We start from the raw sequence: 21359 nt of genomic DNA on the forward strand, positions 1-21359 counted from the left end.
TATATACATCTACATGATGTAATGTTACACAATGTAGGAGCAGTATAGACCTAGTCTGTTCATTATGTACATCTACATGATGTATTGTTCCACCATGTAGGAGCAGTATAGACCTAGTCTGTTCATTATATACATCTACATGATGTATTGTTACACCATGTAGGAGCAGTATAGACCTAGTCTGTTCATTATATACATCTACATGATGTATTGTTACACAATGTAGGAGCAGTATAGACCTAGTCTGTTCATTATATACATCTACATGATGTATTGTTACACCATGTTGGAGCAGTATAGACCTAGTCTGTTCATTATATACATCTACATGATGTATTGTTACACCATGTTGGAGCAGTATAGACCTAGTCTGTTCATTATATACATCTACATGACGTATTGTTACACCATGTAGGAGCAGTATGGACCTACAGTAGCTTGCTAATTATTTAGATTTAGTTTGACTTAATGAAACTGCCTTAAATGTGCTGTAGTAAACATTTTTTATCCACACTAATCAATCAACACATTCCTGTCTTTGTATGTCTCAATATAATGGTATTATTTAATTAAATCCATTTAAAATAATCTTTGTCTGAAAATAAAATATGATCCTCAACTGCGTTTCCCCTCCAGTCAGCAGACGGCGATGTGCGTCTTTCAGGCGACGCTGCCAGCGTGACGTATAATCTAGTGGACGGTTCTTCATAAACAGCTCGTCAACCACCTCCGTAGCTTGCTAGCCAACATAGCCGAACGATTCAAGCTATTTATACGCTTTCGGTGTATATTAGCTGCTGTGTTTTCGACACACTTAGGTCGTATCTACTTGTTAACCTATTTAATATTACGTTATTTTGTATTAGTCAGCTATAGTAGCTGGCTGGTTAAGTTAGCACTAGCCTAGTCGCTAATGATAGCTAGCTAGCTAACATCCCTGAACATGAGCTCCCTAAACTTCTCCCCTCTCGTTGAAGAAGAGGATAAGGTCTGCTGGACGGAGAAAGGAGGTCTGTGGCTGAACATTAACGTGAAAGAGGAGGAGGAAGAAGAGGATGTCACAGTAAAACAAGAAGTAGAGGGTGAGGCTGTTACAGTGAAAGAAGAAGAGAAAGACGTTTCAGTGAAAGAAGAGGAAGACGCGTTCAGAGTTAAAGAGGAGGAAGATGAGAAAGAGGAGGATGTAGTTTTTGGTGTGAAAGAGGAGGGGGAGATTACTGTCACATTGGAGGAAGAAGAGGAGGTTGGAGATCCGTTTAACCCCAGTAAGTACCGTCTCTGCAGTCATTGAACCAATATGCAGTAAAGGGGTTCTACACTTTAATGTTGTTCTGTAGGAATGGCTGAAGCTACACTGTAACGTGTAGAACATCAAGAGTGGACCATCAACAAAACGTTAACAATTGATCAAATGCATCCAATGACAATGCCTGAAATACTGTAGTCCTCAATATCTCCTATTAGATTCGCCCAATATGTAGTCTTAAAGGGGCAATCAGCAGTTGTTACATCCATTTTGGGACTTATACATTAATGATATGTACCCATTGTTTCTTGAAGAATTCCCTTATAAATGCCTCATGAGCTTAGTTCAACTGTTGTACCCCATCAGAACCCAAAATATAAGCATTTATTTTACTCCAATGTTAGTCAGTAAATATAAACAAACACTGTATATCCTCAAAACGTGGTTATAACTAGAATGTTGATATCATGAATGGTTGCATTTCTCCAGCCCCATCCCTCAGCTTTTTACCGAAACAGGCAGGGAGTACGCTTTGATATTGTTTCTACTGCTGATTGCTGCCCCCGTTACTCCTCAAGGTCCAAGGACTGTATGTTATTTTCAGAGGTAGACTGGCTCTGGCAGCTAAAATAGTCAAATATTCCATCTAAATGTGAATCGATTCTCAACGGGCAGGGAGTACGCTTTGTTATTGTTTCTACTCCTGATTCTCTGCCCCAGTTACTCCTCAAAATAATTTCACATAATACTTTCATATCACATAACAATTATTTCACACAATACTTTCATATCACATCAAAATAATTTTAAATACTTTAACATCAAAATAATTTCACACAATACTTTCATATCACATCTAAATAGGTAACCAGTCTGTATAGATAGATAGCTAAGTGAATTAAATATCATCAGCTGTCTAACTTCATATTAGCTAGCTATCTTGATGTATTTATCACTATAAAAAAACAAACTCCAAATGCATTTGAAGGTAGCTAGCTAACAACCATGGAGGGTGAAAGGATAGCAGCCCCAACTGTCAGTGAGAGAGGAGGCTATTCTGGATAGGGCAGGTACTTTTGTGTAGTTCCTGTCCCTAGAAGTGAGGACGGCGATAATAGTAACATAATATTCAGTGTGGTGTAATTTGACTATAATGAAGTGAGTTTCTTGTGAGGTTTTCTGTCCTCAGATAAAGAGCGCTATGAAAGCCAGTCTACATATGAAGAGGTCCCAATGAAGAGCAGTGGTTCTCAGTCCTGGGGACTCAAAGAGGCACATTGTTGTTTTTGCCTCAGCACTGCACAGCTGATTCAAATGATCAACTTATCATCAAGCTTCAAGTGGTATTTATGTAGTCATTTGTGATGCCATCCTTGATATGATCCTGTTATTGTCACATGCTACACATGTACATATATGTGCCCATGCATCTATCAATCCAATGTTATCATGATTTGTTATCAGGGATATTATACTTTAGTAATCCACAATGACCTGGTGATGTAACAGTCTAATAATGACATTGTCTTCCATATTCCTACAGATACCTTGTAACTGGAGATTCCTTCAAAACGATTGCCTACAGTTGCCGTGTAGGGCACTGCAAGGTTGGGTGACCAGGGTCATCTGGGATTGCCTCCTAGAGGAATTCAGGTGTGTGAAAGCTACCTGTGTCCTGCGTAACTTCATGAGGATGGACACGCGGACCAGGAGGGGATCTGCAGCTCGCCGCCGTGTCCCAGAGGAGGAGTCTGCTGCTCTGCAGGATGTTTCAAGGATGGGGTCCAACCACGCAGCAAGAGAGGCAATCCGTGTTCGGGAGATCTTCACCTCCTACTTCTTCAAAGAGGGTGCTGTTCCCTGGCAACACCATAGACTACACTATGCACAACCAAAGGCTCTTTTAAGAGGGTACTGTTCCCTGGCAACACCATAGACTACACTATGCTCAACCAAAGACTCTTTTAAGAGGGTGCTGTTCCCTGGCAACACCATAGACTACACTATGCACAACCAAAGGCTCTTTTAAGAGGGTGCTGTTCCCTAGCAACACCATAGACTACACTATGCACAACCAAAGGCTCTTTTAAGAGGGTGCTGTTCCCTAGCAACACCATAGACTACACTATGCTCAACCAAAGACTCTTTTAAGAGGGTGCTGTTCCCTGGCAACACCATAGACTACACTATGCACAACCAAAGGCTCTTTTAAGAGCCATTCACATTGAAATAAGAGTATTCTTCCATTTACTTAGCAATGTCAACTGCAGTTATTCAATTCACAGTTTCTCTCCCTTTAACTGTGGCTCCTTCCACCTTCAAAGAATAGGCAAGAGGGCCAACCATGGAGAATAGTAAGACACTTCATTATTTCTATAACTACGCTATATTGTTTGTCTTTGTGTGCCCGTTCATGTTTTTCAGCATAAAGTACTCTGCAGCCACTTAGTGTGGTGTGGACACCAGGTGAGGCCACACACAGATTCCTGTTGAACACTGTGGCTTTAACTACCTTATTTTCTCAATAACAGTCTCTCTCCTTCACTTCATCCCTCTCTCCTCTTCTCCCTAAGTCCTCTAGGTTATATCAGCTGTGTCGGTGAACCCCTCCTGCATCTGAACTGGCTACATAGAGGGCACAGCATGATCAGAGGTGAGAGGTCACTTGGTCAGGTCAACAGGAAGTATGATTAAAGAGATGCTTTACATTGAAATACAGATAGATGTAGTAGTCCCAGAGTTAATGATCCCAGGTCAGTTTATATTATACAGGAAGTATTATTAAAGAGATTCTTTACATTGAAATACAGATAGAGATGCAATAGTCCCAGAGTTAATGATCCCAGGTCAGTTTATATTATGCAGGAAGTATTATTAAAGAGATGCTTTACATTGAAATACAGAGAGATGCAGTAGTCCCAGAGTTAATGATCCCAGGTCAGTTTTGCATTTCACCTCCTGATTGATGACTAACAATGTTAGAATAAAAACACAAGGCTTAACCATGCTCTCTCTCTCCATCTGTCTCTCGTCTGCAGATATGTTTTTATGTGAGAGGATGCCAAACCCCAGTCCCATCATCGCCACCTCACCTGCTTTTAAGATAACCTTTGGGCCGACTAGAGACACTATTATGTAATTGTGATGAACTGAGAGAATATTTATGTAGCACTGTGATTCATTAATCATGTGCTGCCTTCCCTGCTCCTATGTGCTTACCTCTTTCCCTTTCTGTCTTTTACACCTCTCTCTCCACCTCTTTCTTCCTCTGTTTTTATAATGCACAACAGATGTGCATTGAAGTACAGATTAAACTTGTATTTATATCACTTGGATAATGAGCTTTTCAATAAAGCGTTTCACATTCTCTACTGGTTGAAATGAAGTGTAATGTGATGAAATACTCCACCTATCCTGTGTTTATCAGATCAATGCAGATGAAGGGCATTAGATGTTGAGATGAACCGGTGTTGGAGTATTTACATGATGCATAGGAAGTGTAGTGTTCTGGTTTTTAACATTATATTTCTGTATATATGAATTAACTAGTTAAATCCTGTTTCTAGTCTATTAGTTACAATGTGTAACCATTGATGTCCCAGGACCAAGATTGGTGAACACTGTTGAAGTGTATAATTGTAATACATACATGCAGACACAGCGTCATTCAAAGACTGGAATTTGATTCTCCTGGTATTGGATATGACTGAAAAAATCATCTCAAAGACATTCATACCTAAACTGCACCTTTATTTGCCAAGGTAGAGTACATGATCAGTGAATATATTAAATGTACAGGCTACAAAGTGGGGATCTCATGCATGGTAATAACTACATGTATATACGACTTGCATCCTTGGCACAACATGATATTATATTCTACTCAATTCATAGGCTTCATTAATGTCATTCAGGCTGTTTTAAAGTTGATACAACTGGCTATGATAGCTGAGGTTCATAGCTAGGTTCTGGACTAATATGTATACCAAACGTTTGGGTCCATACACAGATCGGCTAGATAGCTAGCTACACATCCATGGGCATACAGGGATTTGAATCATCCACTGCAGAATAAGCAAGAACATAGCTAGCTACGTGATTTCATCTATCTGCATGGCAAATATCAGCAAGGCAAGCGTACAAAATTATACATTCAATTTGCAGTAAATTCTTCAGCAAGCTAGATTCTATACATCCACTGTTTCCCAAAACGACAGATCGGCTAGATAGCTAGCTACACATCCATGGGCATACAGGGATTTGAATCATCCACTGCACAATAAGCAAGAACATAGCTAGCTACGTGATTTCATCTATCTGCATGGCAAATATCAGCAAGGAAAGCTTACAAAATTATACATTCAATTTGCAGTAAATTCTTCAGCTAGCTAGATTCTTTACATCCACTGTTTCACAAATCAACCGCCTGGTTTGCTGGTTGTTTCAGGAGTCCCTAAAACAACCAGAATTACAATTTCATTCTCATGTCACAACACCCATAAAGCTAGTCAGCTAGCTGGCTAATGTTAGCTAGTCAGCTAGCTGGCTAATGTTAGCTAGTCAGCTAGCTGGCTAATGTTAGCTGGGTCAGTTAGCTGGCTAATGTTAGCTAGTCAACTAGCTGGCTAATGTTAGCTAGTCAGTTAGCTGGCTAAATCACGATTTTCTTAAATGAACTATGATAACGAAAATGCATAATCGTTTGTCTCTACATGAACTAACATTCCTGTCAACTGTACATGTTTTTGCATGATTAGTTATGACGTTATAATCCCTTACATTTGCTTCCATCCTAGTATTTCTGTCCGCCATCTTTGATTCAGTTCAGTTCTGTGTAGGGGTTCCCCTCTCTTCTAGTATTTCTGTTCGCCATCTTTGATTCAGTTCAGTTCTGTGTAGGGGTTCCCCTCTCTCCTAGTATTTCTGTTCGTCATCTTTGATTCAGTTCAGTTCTGTGTAGGGGTTCCCCTCTCTTCTAGTATTTCTGTTCGCCATCTTTGATTCAGTTCAGTTCTGTGTAGGGTTACCCCTCTCTCCTAGTATTTCTGTTCGCCATCTTTGATTCAGTTCAGTTCTGTGTAGGGGTACCCCTCTCTCCTAGTATTTCTGTTTGACATCTTTGATTCAGTTCAGTTCTGTGTAGGGGTACCCCTCTCTCCTAGTATTTCTGTCCGCCATCTTTGATTCAGTTCAGTTCTGTGTAGGGTTACCCCTCTCTCCTAGTATTTCTGTCCGCCATCTTTGCTGAAGAAAGTCTAACAGTCATTAGCGCAGCAGCAGCAGCAGCACCCCCCCCCCCCCCCCCCCCCCCTCCCCCCCCCCCCCCCCGTCCTAGTGCCGGCCCGGTAAGATGTTTAAGATGCGATGGAACGGTTGACGAAATAAGAAATCACAGAAAAAATATATTGACTGATATTGATTTATTTAGGGGGGGCTAATTCATATTTTGGTTCTAGCGACGTCCCTGATTCCTACCCTTTAATTTTTTGTCTGAAAATTAAATTTACATTTTACTCAACTGCGTTACCCACTCCAGTCAGCAGATTGCGGTCTGCGACTTTAAGGCAATGCTGCTACTGTGACGTATAATCTAGTGGACGGAACGCTTCTTTCAACAGCAGCAACAGACAGTCAGCCACCTCGGTAGCTTGCTAGACAAAATAGCTGAACCAATAAAGCTCTTTAGACGCTTTAGTGTATATTAGCCACTGTATTTTAAAACCACTTCTGTCGCCTAATTAGTTATCCGTTTTAATTTCATATTTACGGTATTGTTTTCATTATTCATCTAGCGGGCTGGTTAAGTTAGCATTAGCCTAGCTAGCTAACATCTTCAACCATGAGGTCACTAAGCTACTCTCTTGTTAATGAAGAGGAGGACTGCTGGACAGAGAAAGAAGCTCTCGTCAAAGAGGAGAAGGAAGAGAAGGATATCACAGTAAAACAAGAAGTAGAGGTTGAGGCTGTTACAGTGAAAGAGGAAGAGGATGTTACAGTAAAAGAAGAGGAGAAAGAGGAGGATGCAGTTTTTGGAGTGAAAGAGGAGGAGAGGGAAATGACTGTCACATTGAAAAAGGAGGTGGAAGAAGAGGAGGAAACTGGATTTCTGGACTCGGTTTCCCAAACGCATCTTAACAATGGTTCTAACGATGAACGGGCCCTGGTTAACACAAGTAAGTACTGCCTTAAAAACAGAGGCACAAACTCTGCAGTTGAACTGATGTTTTTTTATTTAACCAGGTGACCATGATGTCATAACGATAGTTTAACCAGGTAGGCCATGATGTCATAACGATAGTTTAACCAGGTAGGCCATGATGTCATAACGATAGTTTAACCAGGTAGGCCATGATGTCATAATGATAGTTTAACCAGGTAGGCCATGATGTCATAATGATAGTTTAACCAGGTAGGCCATGATGTCATAATGATAGTTTAACCAGTTGGCCATGATGTCATAATGATAGTTTAACCAGGTGACCATGATGTCATAATGATAGTTTATCCAGGTAGGCTATGATGTCATAATGATAGTTTAACCAGGTAGGCCAGTTGAGAACAAGTTCTCATTTACAACTGCGACCTGGCCAAGATAAAGCAAAGCAGTGTGACACAGACAACAACACAGAGTTACACATGGAATAGCATACAATAAACAAGCCAATAACACAATAAGCAAGTCAATGACACAGTAGAAAAGAAAGAGTCTATATATAGTGTGTGCAAAAGGCATGAGGAGGTAGGCAATGAACAGTCCATAGTAGCGAAGAATTACAATTTAGCAGATTAACACTGGAGTGATAAATGAGCAGATGATGATGTGCAAGTAGAGATACTGGTGTGCAAAAGAGCAGAAAAGTACATGTACAGCTGCAGCGATCAGTTAGCTGCTCAGATAGCTGATGTTTAAAGTTGGTGAGGGAAATATAAGTCTCCAGCTTCAGCTATTTTTGAAATTCGCTCCAGTCACTGGAAGGATGTGTGGTGTTAAAGGGGAAATCTGAAATTACCACATCCATATTTTGATTTTTAAATTATTTATTTATAGCCATTGTTTCTTGAAGAACATAACACATGCCTCATGAGCTTAGTTCAACTGTTGTACCCCATCAGAACCCAGAATAAGCCTTTTTTACTCCAATGTTTAGAAACAATGTAAATCAACACTTTATAGCATCAAGATGGTTAAAACTATAATGTTGATATCATGGATGGTCAGTCCTTGCATCCATAGGTCTTTCTATGAATTTGAAAGTAGTTACATTTCTCCAGCCCCATCCATCATCTTATTAGCAAAACAGTGTTGGAATTACAGCTTTGTTATTGGTTGATTGATTCTTGTGTGGCTTTTTTAAAGGGACAACCTAGTATTTAAACAGCAACAAAATGGCTGCCCTGAGACTTAGTTTGGTAAACAGCTGAGGGATGGGGGCTGGAGAAATGTAACCACTCTCAAATTCATAGAGAAAGCTATTGTATCAACCGTAACCCAAAACCTAGCGATCTCGTCAAGAAGTTCAGACATCTTGGCAAAACAGTTTTAAGGTGTTGGCTTGACAGTCGCTGGACCCAGGTTTGAGTTCAGCTCAGGGCTGCCCCCTGAATTCACTACACTATGAATACAAGGACTGGCCATCCATGAGGTCAAAATTATATTTTAACCAGGTTTCTAGGATATATAGTATATTCTAGAATTCATCCGTGATGTCATAATGATAGTTTAACCAGGTTTCTAGGATATATAGTATATTCTAGAATTCATCCATGATGTCATAATGATAGTTTAACCAGGTTTCTAGGATGTATAGTATATTCTAGAATTCATCCATGATGTTGTAATGATAGTTTAACCAGGTTTCTAGGATATATAGTATATTCTAGAATTCATCCATGATGTCATAATGATAGTTTAACCAGGTTTCTAGGCTATATAGTACATTCTAGAATTCATCCATGATGTCATAATGATAGTTTAACCAGGTTTCTAGGCTATATAGTATATTCTAGAATTGCCAGTGTAGATTTCCTGTGGGGGTCAAATTGTTAGAGCTGTTGATAAGTCATTGTATAATATTCAGCCAATGTATTTTCATGCCATTACATCAATAACGCCCAACCAGAAGAGAAGAAACTCTTCCTGAACCACCTCCTCCTGCTGGCCTTCATACATTCTGACGTTGCTGGTAATAGGCTACACAAGCAGTCGGCAACCTACATTTGGAGTGCAAATTTATCTGACCATTTCTACCGATCTGCGTGCCGGTTATGATTTTCATTTGCACATTTTACTGAAACAGTTTAATTTCATTGATAATAGTATCTCAAAATCATTCTGTGATTAACCTGTCTGGCCCCGGGGTTCCACTAGCGGAACTCCTCCCACATTCCACTGAAAAGGCAGAGCGCGAAATTCAAAAAATATTTTTTTGAAATATTTAACTTTCACACATTAACAAATCCAATAGAGCAAATGAAAGATACACATCTTGTGAATCCAGTCAACATGTCCGATTTATAAAAATGTTTACAGCGAAAACAGCACGTATATTTATGTTAGCTCACCACCAAATACAAAAAAGGACAGACATTTTTCACAGCACAGGTAGCATGCACAATGCCAACCTAACTAACCAAGAAACAACTTTATCAGATGACAGTCTTTTAACATGTTACACAATAAATCTATGTTTTGTTCGAAAAATGTGCATATTTGAGCTATAAATCAGTTTTACATTGCAGTTACCATCACAGCTACCGTCAGAAATAGCACCGAAGCAGCCAGAGTAATTATAGAGACCAACGTGGAATACCTAAATACTCATCATAAAACATTTCTGAAAAATGCATCGTCTACAGCAAATGAAAGACAAGCATCTTGTGAATCCAGCCAATATTTCAGATTTTTTAAGTGTTTTACAGCGAAAACACAATATAGCATTATATTAGCTTACTACAATAGCCTACCACACTACCACATTCATTCATCAAGGCACGTTAGCAATAGGCACGTTAGCGATAGCGAATAAACCAGCAAAAGATATAAATTTTCACTAACCTTCATAAACCTTCGTCAGATGACAGTCCTATAACATCAGGTTATACATACACTTATGTTTTGTTCGAAAATGTGCATATTTAGAGCTGAAATCAGTGGTTATACCTTGTGCTAACGTAGCATCTTTTCCCAGAATGTGCGGATATTTTTCTACAACTCACCTATTCTGACCAAATAACTATTCATAAACATGACTAAAAAATACATGTTGTATAGGAAATGATAGATACACTAGTTCTTAATGCAATCGCCGTGTTAGAATTCGAAAAATAACTTCATTACGACATCCAGCTTAAGTTAAAGCGACAGAGTGCCCAAAATCTGGGCGCTACCTAATAGTACACATGTTCGACAGATATATGAAATAGCATCATAAAATGGGTCTTACTTTTGATGATCTTCCATCAGAATGTTGTACAAGGGGTCCTTTGTCCAGAACATTCGTTGTTTGGTTTTAGAACGTCCTTTTTCCCTCATGAATTAGCAAGCACACTAGCCAAGTGGCGCGAAGCTATCCTTCCTGAACAAAGGCACACGACGCAACACGCCTAACGTCCCGAAAAAATTTCAATAATCTAATAAAACTATATTGAAAAAACATACTTTACGATGATATTGTCACATGTATCAAATAAAATCAAAGCCGGAGATATTAGTCGTCTATAACGACAGCTTTCCAGAAGGCAATACCAGGTCCCTTTTCGCGCGCTCCAGGAAACAGGAAATTGGGGTCACGTCATGCCAAGAGGATTTATTCCACCTCAGACCAAGATAAACACTCCATTTCTTCTATCACTTCCTCTTGACATCTAGTGGAAGGTGTATGACGTGCATGTATACTTATACGTATCAAGCCCATTTATAGGCATGCCCTAGAAAAGAGCATCGTTTTCAGATTTTCCACTTCCTGATCAGGAAGTTTGCTGCAAAAGGAATTCTGTTTTACTCACAGATATAATTCAAACGGTTTTAGACACTAGAGAGTGTTTTCTATCCAATAGTAATAATAATATGCATATTGTACGAGCAAGAATTGAGTACGAGGCCGTTTAAATTGGGCACGATTTTCCCCCAAAGTGAAAATAGCGCCCTCTGTCCTCAACAGGTTAATCTACATTCCATCTAAATCTAAATAAAAATTATACAAATCTAAAAGTAACTTTTATTGCCAACTATGTAAAAAATAGCCTACATAAAGCCAACAAATAAAAAGTCTGCTAGCAAAGGGTCTGAATAATTAAGTAAATAAGGTATTTCTGTTTTTTACCTGTTTTCACTTTGTCATTCTGGGCTATTGATGACACCCCTCTGAAACAAGATAGCCTATCAGAAAAACTTCTTCTTTAGCCTACTCCTCCCGCTGCTGCTGGCCTTCGTAAATTCTGATGTTATGCTCCTATAGTTTCTGGTAATAGACAACACCAGCAGTCGTTATGCTCCTATAGTTTCTGGTAATAGGCTACACCAGCAGTTGTTATGCTCCTATAGTTTCTGGTAATAGGCTACACCAGCAGTTGTTATGCTCCTATAGTTTCTGGTAATAGACTACACCAGCAGTCGTTATGCTCTTATAGTTTCTGGTAATAGACTACACCAGCAGTCGTTATGCTCCTATAGTTTCTGGTAATAGGCTACACCAGCAGTCGTTATGCTCCTATAGTTTCTGATAATAGACTACACCAGCAGTCGTTATGCTCCTATAGTTTCTGGTAATACGCTACACCAGCAGTCGTTATGCTCCTATAGTTTCTGGTAATAGACTACACCAGCAGTCGTTATGCTCCTATAGTTTCTGGTAATAGGCTACACCAGCAGTCGTTATGCTCCTATAGTTTCTGGTAATAGGCTACACAGGCAGTCGTTATGCTCCTATAGTTTCTGGTCATAGGCTACACCAGCAGTCAGTAACCTTTTCCATTTGGTGCCCACTTTATCTGACCATTTCTACTGATCTGGTGCCAGTTAGGATTTTCATATTCACATTTTACTGGAACAGTTTCATTTAATTTATAATAGTAATAATAATTATAATAGTCTTTATCTCAACATCATTATCTGTGATTAATCTACATTCTATCTAAATGAAAATTATACAAATCTAAAAGTAACTTTTATTGCCATTGCCAACTATGTAAAAATAGCCTACATGAAACCAACAAACAAAAACATTTGCAGCCTGCAAGTAGAAAATATCCAGATTTAAAAATAAATATCCTATAAATCCCATTGGCTGCACATGGCCTGTCAACAACGAACTTGAAACATTCTATCAACTATCAACTGGGTCCTCTGAAACTTGCAACATTGTATAAAATATTCTGGGCCCTCAGTTTCCCGTGCCAGTGAGTTCTGGACAGACACATCTGTCGTTGTCTATTTGTGCAAAGGATAAGAAGTAATCAGGTATTTTATAACATTTCCACTGGATCAGAGCATTACATTTTTCCCTTTAATGCTGAGTGGTTATCGAAAGGGCGAAAGCTGGAAATAATTTACAAATACTTTGAGCAACTATTGTCATTCGTAATGGTTTCTTTTTTTAAAATTTTTATTTATTTTTTTATCCCATTTTCTCCCCAATTTTTCGTGGTATCCAATCGCTAGTAATTACTACCTTGTCTAATCGCTACAACTCCCGTACGGGCTCGGGAGAGACGAAGGTCGAAAGCCATGCGTCCTCCGAAGCACAACCCAACCAGCCGTACTGCTTCTTTAACACAGCGCGCCTCCAACCCGGAAGCCAGCCGCACCAATGTGTCGGAGGAAACACCGTGTACCTGGCCCCCTTGGTTGGCGCGCACTGCGCCCGGCCCGCCACAGGAGTCGCTGGAGCGCGATGAGACAAGGATATCCCTACCGGCCAAACCCTCCCTACCCCGGACGACGCTATGCCAATTGTGCGTCTCCCCACGGACCTCCCGGTCGCGGCCGGCTGCGACAAAGCCTGGGCGCGAACCCAGAGACTCTGGTGGCGCAGTTAGCACTGCGATGCAGTGCCGTAGACCACTGCGCCACCCGGGAGGCCCTCGTAATGGTTTCTAATAAGACTTTGTTTACCTGCTGTTTGAGGTGAAGAAAAAAATTAGTTGGAGAAGCTGAATCATTTTTTTTTAGAAGCTCCACAGCTCATTAGTGGTGGTGCGTTAAGACAATCTGAAATACTATCAGACATCCCGAAATGGGCACATTTTATAGGTCTTCATTTGCACTCAGACCAGGTAAACTAGTCATATTTCTATATGTGTAACCAGGTAGACTAGTCCTACTTCTAAATGTGTAACCGGGTAGACTAGTCCTACTTCTATATGTGTAACCATGTAGACTAGTCCTACTTCTATATGTGTAACCATGTAGACTAGTCCTACTACTATATGTGTAACCAGGTAGACTAGTCCTACTTCTATATGTGTAACCAGGTAGACTAGTCGTACTTCTATATGTGTAACCAGGTAGACTAGTCCTACTTCCTATATCTGTAACCAGGTAGACTAGTCCTACTTCTATATGTGTAATCAGGTAAACTAGTCCTACTTCTATATGTGTAATCAGGTGTGCGTCCTTACTCAACATTGACAGGACTGTTTCAAACAAAAGACAATTAATAAATTGACAAAACTGACGCATCTTGTGGGGTCAGGTCTGGGTGGTCTGCCATGGGTCGTTTCATTTAGTATCCGTTTGGGTCGGCATGGGGAATGAATCTATTTCTCCATAGTATGTTGTACCGAAGTTGACCGACTGAAAGGAAGTGTAACTTTGACTATAATTACTGTTTCCTGAAGGAGGGAAACGAGGTACAACACCTGATTGGCCCCACCCCTTCCTGGGTCGGTGAAGAGCGGTATTAAATTGAAGGAATAAATCCAAGCCTCACGCTCATCACCTGTGGAAGACAGGGATTCCAGGAAGGTGTGGATATGATAGTATGTTGTTCCTAGTTTCCCTCCTTCAGGGAACAGTAGTAATAGTCATAATGTGTGGATTTAATAGTATGTTGTACCTAGTTTCCCTCCTTCAGGGAACAGTAGTTATAGTCATAACATGTGGATTTAATAGTATGTTGTACCTAGTTTCCCTCCTTCAGGGAACAGTAGTTATAGTCATAACATGTGGATTTAATAGTATGTTGTACCTAGTTTCCCTCCTTCAGGGAACAGTAGTTATAGTCATAACATGTGGATTTAATAGTATGTTGTACCTAGTTTCCCTCCTTCAGGGAACAGTAGTTATAGTCATAACATGTGGATTTAATAGTATGTTGTACCTAGTTTCCCTCCTTCAGGGAACAGTAGTTATAGTCATAACGTTACGCTTGTCATATGATGAACTTCAACTTAAATACTGGATCTTGCAGTGGGACAGTTTTTTTGTATTCAGATCTCTGAAATGCTCTCTAACTACGTCACATTTAATGTCTCCTTATGTTATGCTGGGGAAACAGTTTTCAATCATTTCAGAGTTTGCTAAATCCAATGGTTCTAACCGAAAGTCCCCTTAACTTTATTGACAACACCCAAATGGATACTGTCATTAACGCAGTTCTTCAATAATTACACATCATTCTTAATACTGTAGCTGTTTAGTTAGTCACATGTTCAACTATCATCAGCCGATCCAGGAAATCATTTTCTGAATGCCAGTCACATGACAAACATCACAACATGCAACAACAACCAAAGTGCTTCTTCATTCATTACTCTGGTAAAGACAGTTATGCCGTGCTCCACGTTGGATCCAACATCCCTAACAAATTTATGTTTATAATGTTATTGTCTGCTTGATTTACAGTAAGGTCTCGTTAGTCTGTTTGCACACAGAGATACTCAGCTCATAATGTGTAGAGAACTGTTCCTTGATGGATAGGTTATTGTACAACACACAGAGCTATTTTCCTTTATTCAGGACATTTAGAATGACAACACATTACAGAGTAGCCTAGTGGGATTATTCACAAAATTATCTGGTGATCAGGTTATGAAATGTCATGACAAAGACATTTTAGTTTCCATGTTTCACCTGGAATATTAAATGATTTATAGTCCTAGGTCTATGTTATTGTTAGGTGAAGTTATGGGTCCTACAGTAGGTCTATGTTGTTGTTAGGTGAAGTTATGGGTCCTACAGTAGGTCTGTGTTGTTGTTAGGTGAAGTTATGGGTCCTACAGTAGGTCTATGTTGTTGTTAGGTGAAGTTATGGGCCAATTTGTTAAACACTTAATGTACAAACCCTCAGTTTCAGGCTGATGGCAAAGCTAGCTAAAGAGCATTTTACTGGTTGAAGTGTTTTATAAGTATAAAGCAGTTGATTTGCGGCAATAACACAAACATATTAAGCAGGAGATTCAAACGAGCCTTACAGTTATAATCCAAAGTAATGTGAAATGCACTCATATGCAACCTGGAAATGGAGGCTATTTTTGCTGTCAGCCTATGAGAACTCCCCTGAGTTTTCCCCCACGGTGGTGAATTAGTGAAAAGACACAGAGCTTAATGTGAGTTTCCTTGAGTAGCACTCCTGATCTTGTGCTGTAATATTCATAATACATTGTGGAAAACTAAAATCTTTGCTCACCATTTTTGTTCCAGGCAGATATACTACATCCATAACTAGTGGTTTCGTCATTACCAGATATACTACATCTATAACTAGTGGTTTCCTCATTACCAGATATACTACATCCATAACTAGTGGTTTCCTCATTACCTCATTACCAGATATACTACATCCATAACTATCATTTTTCTCATTAGCAAGGAGGAGTTACCAAATTGTATGTGCTTTGCCCTCGTGCCACAATTGTATTAAACACAGAAAGGGGCCTATATTGGAGACCAATCGCCAGTCGTCTGGCTCACTGCTTACAGTTTCAACAACATGAATAACTTATTTCAAGCCTACAGTCATCGATGTTACTACTAAAATATGACTATTCTTCTCTCATTTTAAGACAATTGTCAAATAATTGTAACATTCATTACAGACGTCAATTGTTGTACAACATCAAGGCTACGCTGTTGGCATCACCTTTTATAGTGGATCTGTAACCATCTGTCTGACTTTGTTGTTCACACAGGAGAGATACGGAACTATCGTGGATCCTCTGGGGAGCCTCACCAACCTCATGATGCTGACGAGGCAGAGAAGAGTCTCTCCAGATCAGAACTCCTCAAGAAACATCTGCAGAGATCCACAGGGAAGAGATACACCTCATCAGGCATTAACGTTCATCAGAGAACACACACAGGAGAGAAACCTTATAGCTCTGATCAATGTGGGAAGAGTTTTGGTCAATCTGGAGATCTGACAGTGCACCAGAGAATACACACAGGAGAGAAACCATATAGCTGTGATCAATGTGGGAAGAGTTTTACAACTTCTGGCTATCTGACAGTGCACCAGAGAACACACACAGGAGAGAAACCATATAGCTGTGATCAATGTGGGAATAGTTTTATTACATCTGGCAATCTGTCTCGACACCAGAGAATACACACAGGAGAGAAACCTTATAGCTGTGGTCAATGTGGGAAGAGTTTTACTACATTGAGCTCTCTGACTATACACCAGAGAACACACACAGGAGAGAAACCATTTAGCTGTGATCAATGTGGGAAGAGTTTTGGTCGATCTGGAGACCTGACAGTGCACCAGAGAATACACACAGGAGAGAAACCCTATAGCTGTGGGCAATGTGGGAAGAGCTTTGTTCAATCTAGCTATCTGACAGTGCACCAGAGAACACACACAGGAGAGAAACCTTATAGCTGTGATCAATGTGGGAAGAGTTTTACTACATCGAGCTCTCTGACTATACACCAGAGAACACACACAGGAGAGAAACCTTATAGCTGTGATCAATGTGGGAAGAGTTTTACTACATCTGGCTCTCTGACTTTACACCAGAGAACACACACAGAAGAGAAACCTTATAGCTGTAATCAATGTGGGAAGAGTTTTACTACTTCTGGCAATCTGACTTTACACCAGAGAGTACACACAGGAGAGAAACCTTATAGCTGTGATCAATGTGGGAAGAGTTTTTGTCAATCTGGCTATCTAATAGTGCACCAGAGAACACACACAGGAGAGAAACCTTATAGCTGTGATCAATGTGGGAAGAGTTTTTGTCAATCTGGCTATCTAATAGTGCACCAGAGAACACACACAGGAGAGAAACCTTATAGCTGTGATCAATGTGGGAAGAGTTTTACTACATTGAGCTCTCTGACTATACACCAGAGAACACACACAGGAGAGAAACCATTTAGCTGTGATCAATGTGGGAAGAGTTTTGGCCAATCTGGAGCGCTGACAGTGCACCAGAGAACACACACAGGAGAGAAACCTTGTAGCTGTAATCAATGTGGGAAGAGTTTTACTACTTCTGGCAATCTGACTTTACACCAGAGAGTACACACAGGAGATAAACCTTATAGCTGTGATCAATGTGGGAAGAGTTTTTGTCAATCTAGCTATCTGACAGTGCACAAGAGAACACACACAGGAGAGCCAATGTATAGCTGTGACCAGAGATAATCTGATAAAAGATCTCTGACTAATCATCAGAAAATACATTAAGGAGTTTTCATGATATCAATGAAATGATGTCACAATGTAGAATGTTTTAACATTGTAGTAGGAGTATTTTAATGATGTCACAATGTAGAATGTTTTAACATTGTAGGAGGAGTATTTTAATGATGTCACAATGTAGAATGTTTTAACATTGTAGGAGGAGTATTTTAATGATGTCATAATGTAGAACCCTAAATGTTTGTCCCCTGTTCTATTGATTTCAACATGATATGGATATTATCCTCAGGGGAAAAATCCAGGCTCTGAATTGAATGAGTACTATTTATGAGATTTAGTAAGTACACATTATTCCCAGATTCCGTGTAGTTTTTGAGCTGCTAGTTTTAACAGGACGTGCAACCTCATCTCCCTCCTGTCACATAAATGATTTTAGCATGATATCGATGAGTTATGACAAATAAGTGTTGAGTTCCTTTGTTTAGCGACCCCTACATTTAAATGCATTCCAACATCACGTACAACCTGATTTCCCCCCTAATCGATATCAGTGATTTATTGCTACTTGTCAAAACAACACTGTTTCTGGTGCTTGTGCAGTTTATAAGGAGCTTGTTTAAAAAAATACAAGAAATATGATTATTGTGGCAGATGTTTGTGTAAATAGCACATGTTATGTTTAGGTTTTCAATTTATCCCAAACTGTTTCTACATATTGGTTATTGATTTGGACATGTTAAAACTGTGTTTTGACATTGAGGCTATCCCACCTAGCAAAATGTAATTGAAAAGTCGTTGAAAATAAGACTATGCAATCTTATTTTTTTTAAACATTTTTTATTATACCATGCCTTACCATTAAGTGAATTATTGACAATACATATTATTAAAGGGGTGTACATTTGGTTTTGGTATTTCATGTTTACAATTCATGTAACTTTTAGTAATCATAATTATTTATGCAATCAACTGACAATTTTTTGGTATAAATATATTGACATTGTTGCCCTTCTTTTAGAATATCAGGGTTCATTCTCAGATGTGCCAACCCAAATGTACTAGAGCATGACATTGGGGACTGGACCCCGATCCAACAACATGCCTATCGAGTGATCCCTGAAAAGAGAGAGCTCCACAGTGAGGTGGAAAGTTACTACGGATATTGCAGGATTTTCCTCTTGAAATCAGACACATCCGTGGTAAGGACAACTTGGTTGCTGAGTGTCTCAAGAATGGGCAGTCAAAAAGATTTGTGTTTTGCATTTAGCCATTGCGTTGCCATGGATCACAATTTATTTTGACTGCACGTTTTTCCGTATTGGAGATGAGTTTTGTTTGGGCTCGTTCCAAGGGGACGAGAGTTCTAGAAGCTGGTGAGTTTTAGGAAGACGAAAGTTCTAGAAGCTATTGAGTTCTAGGATTCTATAGAATGAAAAAGAAGAAAAAATAATACGATTGTATATTATTATTTAGAAATGCTTGTTTTTCTTGTTTTTAATTGTTGACAGCCAGTAGACACCATGTTTATATTGTAGAAGGTGAAGCATTGTAGTTGATTTATAATGTGAAATGGAAGTTGTTTTCTGTTGGTGGTGAGCAAACTTGTCCAACAAAAATTATAGGATTTATTTGTTGTTTCAAGGGGAAAGGTGTTCCAGGCTTTCGTTTTTCCATTTATGTTTTGAGGTTGGACTTTAGCACGTATAGCTCGTTAGCACGTAGGGCACACTGATTGGTGTCACCTCGTTAGTTAGTATGTGTAACACCAGTTCTTTTGTTTGCCTGTTCTTGGGCAGATTTAGTGGATCTCATGGTGGGTGACTTTTATGTCCCAGTTGTTGTTACTAGTCAACTTTCAGTGGACACTGAGAGCAAAATTGCAAGATTATGTTATAATTCTTTTATTGGATCAAATGGTTGTTTTATGCAACAGAATAGAGGGTTCTTAGAACTATTGTGTCTGTGTGTTTTACTGAGGATGGGCCTCTGGGAGAAAACACTGACAGGAGATTTACAATGTCTTTTGGGTGATAAAACCTAAAGAGACCACATTCCAGAGCATGAGTTAATGTTTCTGTTCTATATGGCACCAGGGAGAGATGACCCCAGGGCCAGACCCTGGTCTCTACACAAAGAGTACTGTTTTTACAGCAGATACTGTCTGCTGAGAATTATAAGTATCTTTCATACAAATCTTAACCTTATGACCCGTTCTATACATCTGTTGTTGGTCATGTAGGTTGAAAGGGTTGTATCTTGCCTATAAAAGACCTTTGTACTTTTGTCTCGGGGCTCTCAACGAATCTCTGGGGGTGATTCATCGACCAGCCATCATTATCGTAGAGCACTCAATTGATTCACTTTATATGTGTGCATTGTATTGACCTGCTCCCTTATTAATAAGTGAATAAAGATTTAGTTTAAGAATAACTCTGACTTGTGATAAATGTGTCTCTCCTTATTTGATATGAAAGAAAATAACCATATTTGGCAATGGGGATGTGAATCTTCGCTTGGTGACCGCTCCTGACGAAAATAAATCATGCACGAGCGATCCCTCAAACTTGGGATCTCAGAGAGACCACACTTTGGGAACGGAGCAGATGGTCCCACCTTTGATCTGAGAGGCAGCGAGCCGAGTGGATACCAAATCTCAAACCAAGTTTAAAAAAAGAGGTGAGCGAACCACGCAAAGTGTTTTTAGAACAGCCTCGTAGGCTCTGAGTGTGTATTCCTGTGTGAGGGGGGGACCTTGGAGGTGTAAACAGGGCCCAGTCAGGAGGCTCTGAGTGTGTATTCCTGTGTGAGGGGGGGACCTTGGAGGTGTAAACAGGGCCCAGTCAGGAGGCTCTGAGTGTATTCCTGTATTTTCCCAGTATGGGAGGAGTTGCTAGATTGATTGAATAAACCTTTTTCCATAAAGTTAGTGAACCAAGGTGGCTGACTAACTGTAGATGTTGAAAAAATGTCCCGTCCACTAGATTAAACGTCTGTGGCAAAATCACCTGAAAGACGCACATCGCCATCTGCTGACTGGAGTTGGTATCGCAGTTGAGAAAATACTTTCAGACAAAAAGCTAAAAAGCGACTGCCTCTAAAAACCAACGACTCCCTTTGAAAACGGGCGATGTGGCATCAGAAACATTTATTATAGTGTAAAAATGTACTACAAAGTGCAGCTAAATAGAATAACTTTGGTCATACCCACTCAGCACGTGACGTCCAAGGACGTCGAATTATGGGCGATATCAGGTCTGTCTGTTGTGGCCTCTATTTCGCCCCAAAATAGTCATCCCAAATCGGGCTGTGTGTAACTATGTAAATGTCTCTCGGACAAGGTGAGTTTTATCAATATACACTCTAAAAAGTAAAGGTTCCTGGAGTAGCCTTTAGGGGTTCTTCAAATTGAAACAGTGGGGGAACCCCTAAAAGTTATTCAAAGAACCTTTTGTGGGAACCCCTATAAGTTCTTTGAAGAACCCCTTATCATGGTTCCTCAAAGAACCCCTCCATTATAAAAACAT

At 39.7% G+C, this 21359-nt stretch overlaps 1 protein-coding gene and 1 long non-coding RNA gene across 5 annotated transcripts; both read left to right on the plus strand.

The window, feature by feature from the left end:
• The first annotated feature begins 308 nt into the window (after positions 1–308).
• Positions 309–4627, plus strand: LOC129842761 (uncharacterized). 4 transcript variants are annotated; one of them, XR_008757678.1, is made up of 3 exons: positions 361–2589; positions 2790–3899; positions 4285–4627. It is a non-coding gene; the product is annotated as an uncharacterized LOC129842761 (long non-coding RNA). The 4 variants fall into 4 exon arrangements; XR_008757680.1 differs by having other exon boundaries at positions 363–1356; positions 1967–3899; XR_008757679.1 differs by having other exon boundaries at positions 364–1265; positions 2421–3899.
• A 1983-nt stretch (positions 4628–6610) lies between these two features.
• Positions 6611–20265, plus strand: LOC129842740 (zinc finger protein ZFP2-like). The gene is made up of 2 exons (XM_055911370.1): positions 6611–7419; positions 16376–20265. The coding sequence occupies exons 1-2, from the start codon at positions 7086–7088 to the stop codon at positions 17836–17838; spliced, it is 1797 nt and encodes a 598-aa protein (XP_055767345.1). The 5' UTR covers positions 6611–7085; the 3' UTR covers positions 17839–20265.
• The last annotated feature ends 1094 nt before the right edge of the window (positions 20266–21359 follow it).

Source organism: Salvelinus fontinalis, unplaced genomic scaffold, assembly GCF_029448725.1.
Source record: "Salvelinus fontinalis isolate EN_2023a unplaced genomic scaffold, ASM2944872v1 scaffold_0064, whole genome shotgun sequence".
In the NCBI taxonomy this organism is placed as follows: Eukaryota; Metazoa; Chordata; class Actinopteri; order Salmoniformes; family Salmonidae; genus Salvelinus; species Salvelinus fontinalis.

Excerpts from the sequence above, each read along its gene's own strand:
- LOC129842740 (XM_055911370.1), top strand. The coding sequence starts at position 7,086 with ATGAGGTCACTAAGCTACTCTCTTGTTAATGAAGAGGAGGACTGCTGG. Across the intron at positions 7,420-16,375 it reads ACGGGCCCTGGTTAACACAA|GAGAGATACGGAACTATCGT; the intron begins GTAAGTACTGCC and ends TTGTTCACACAG.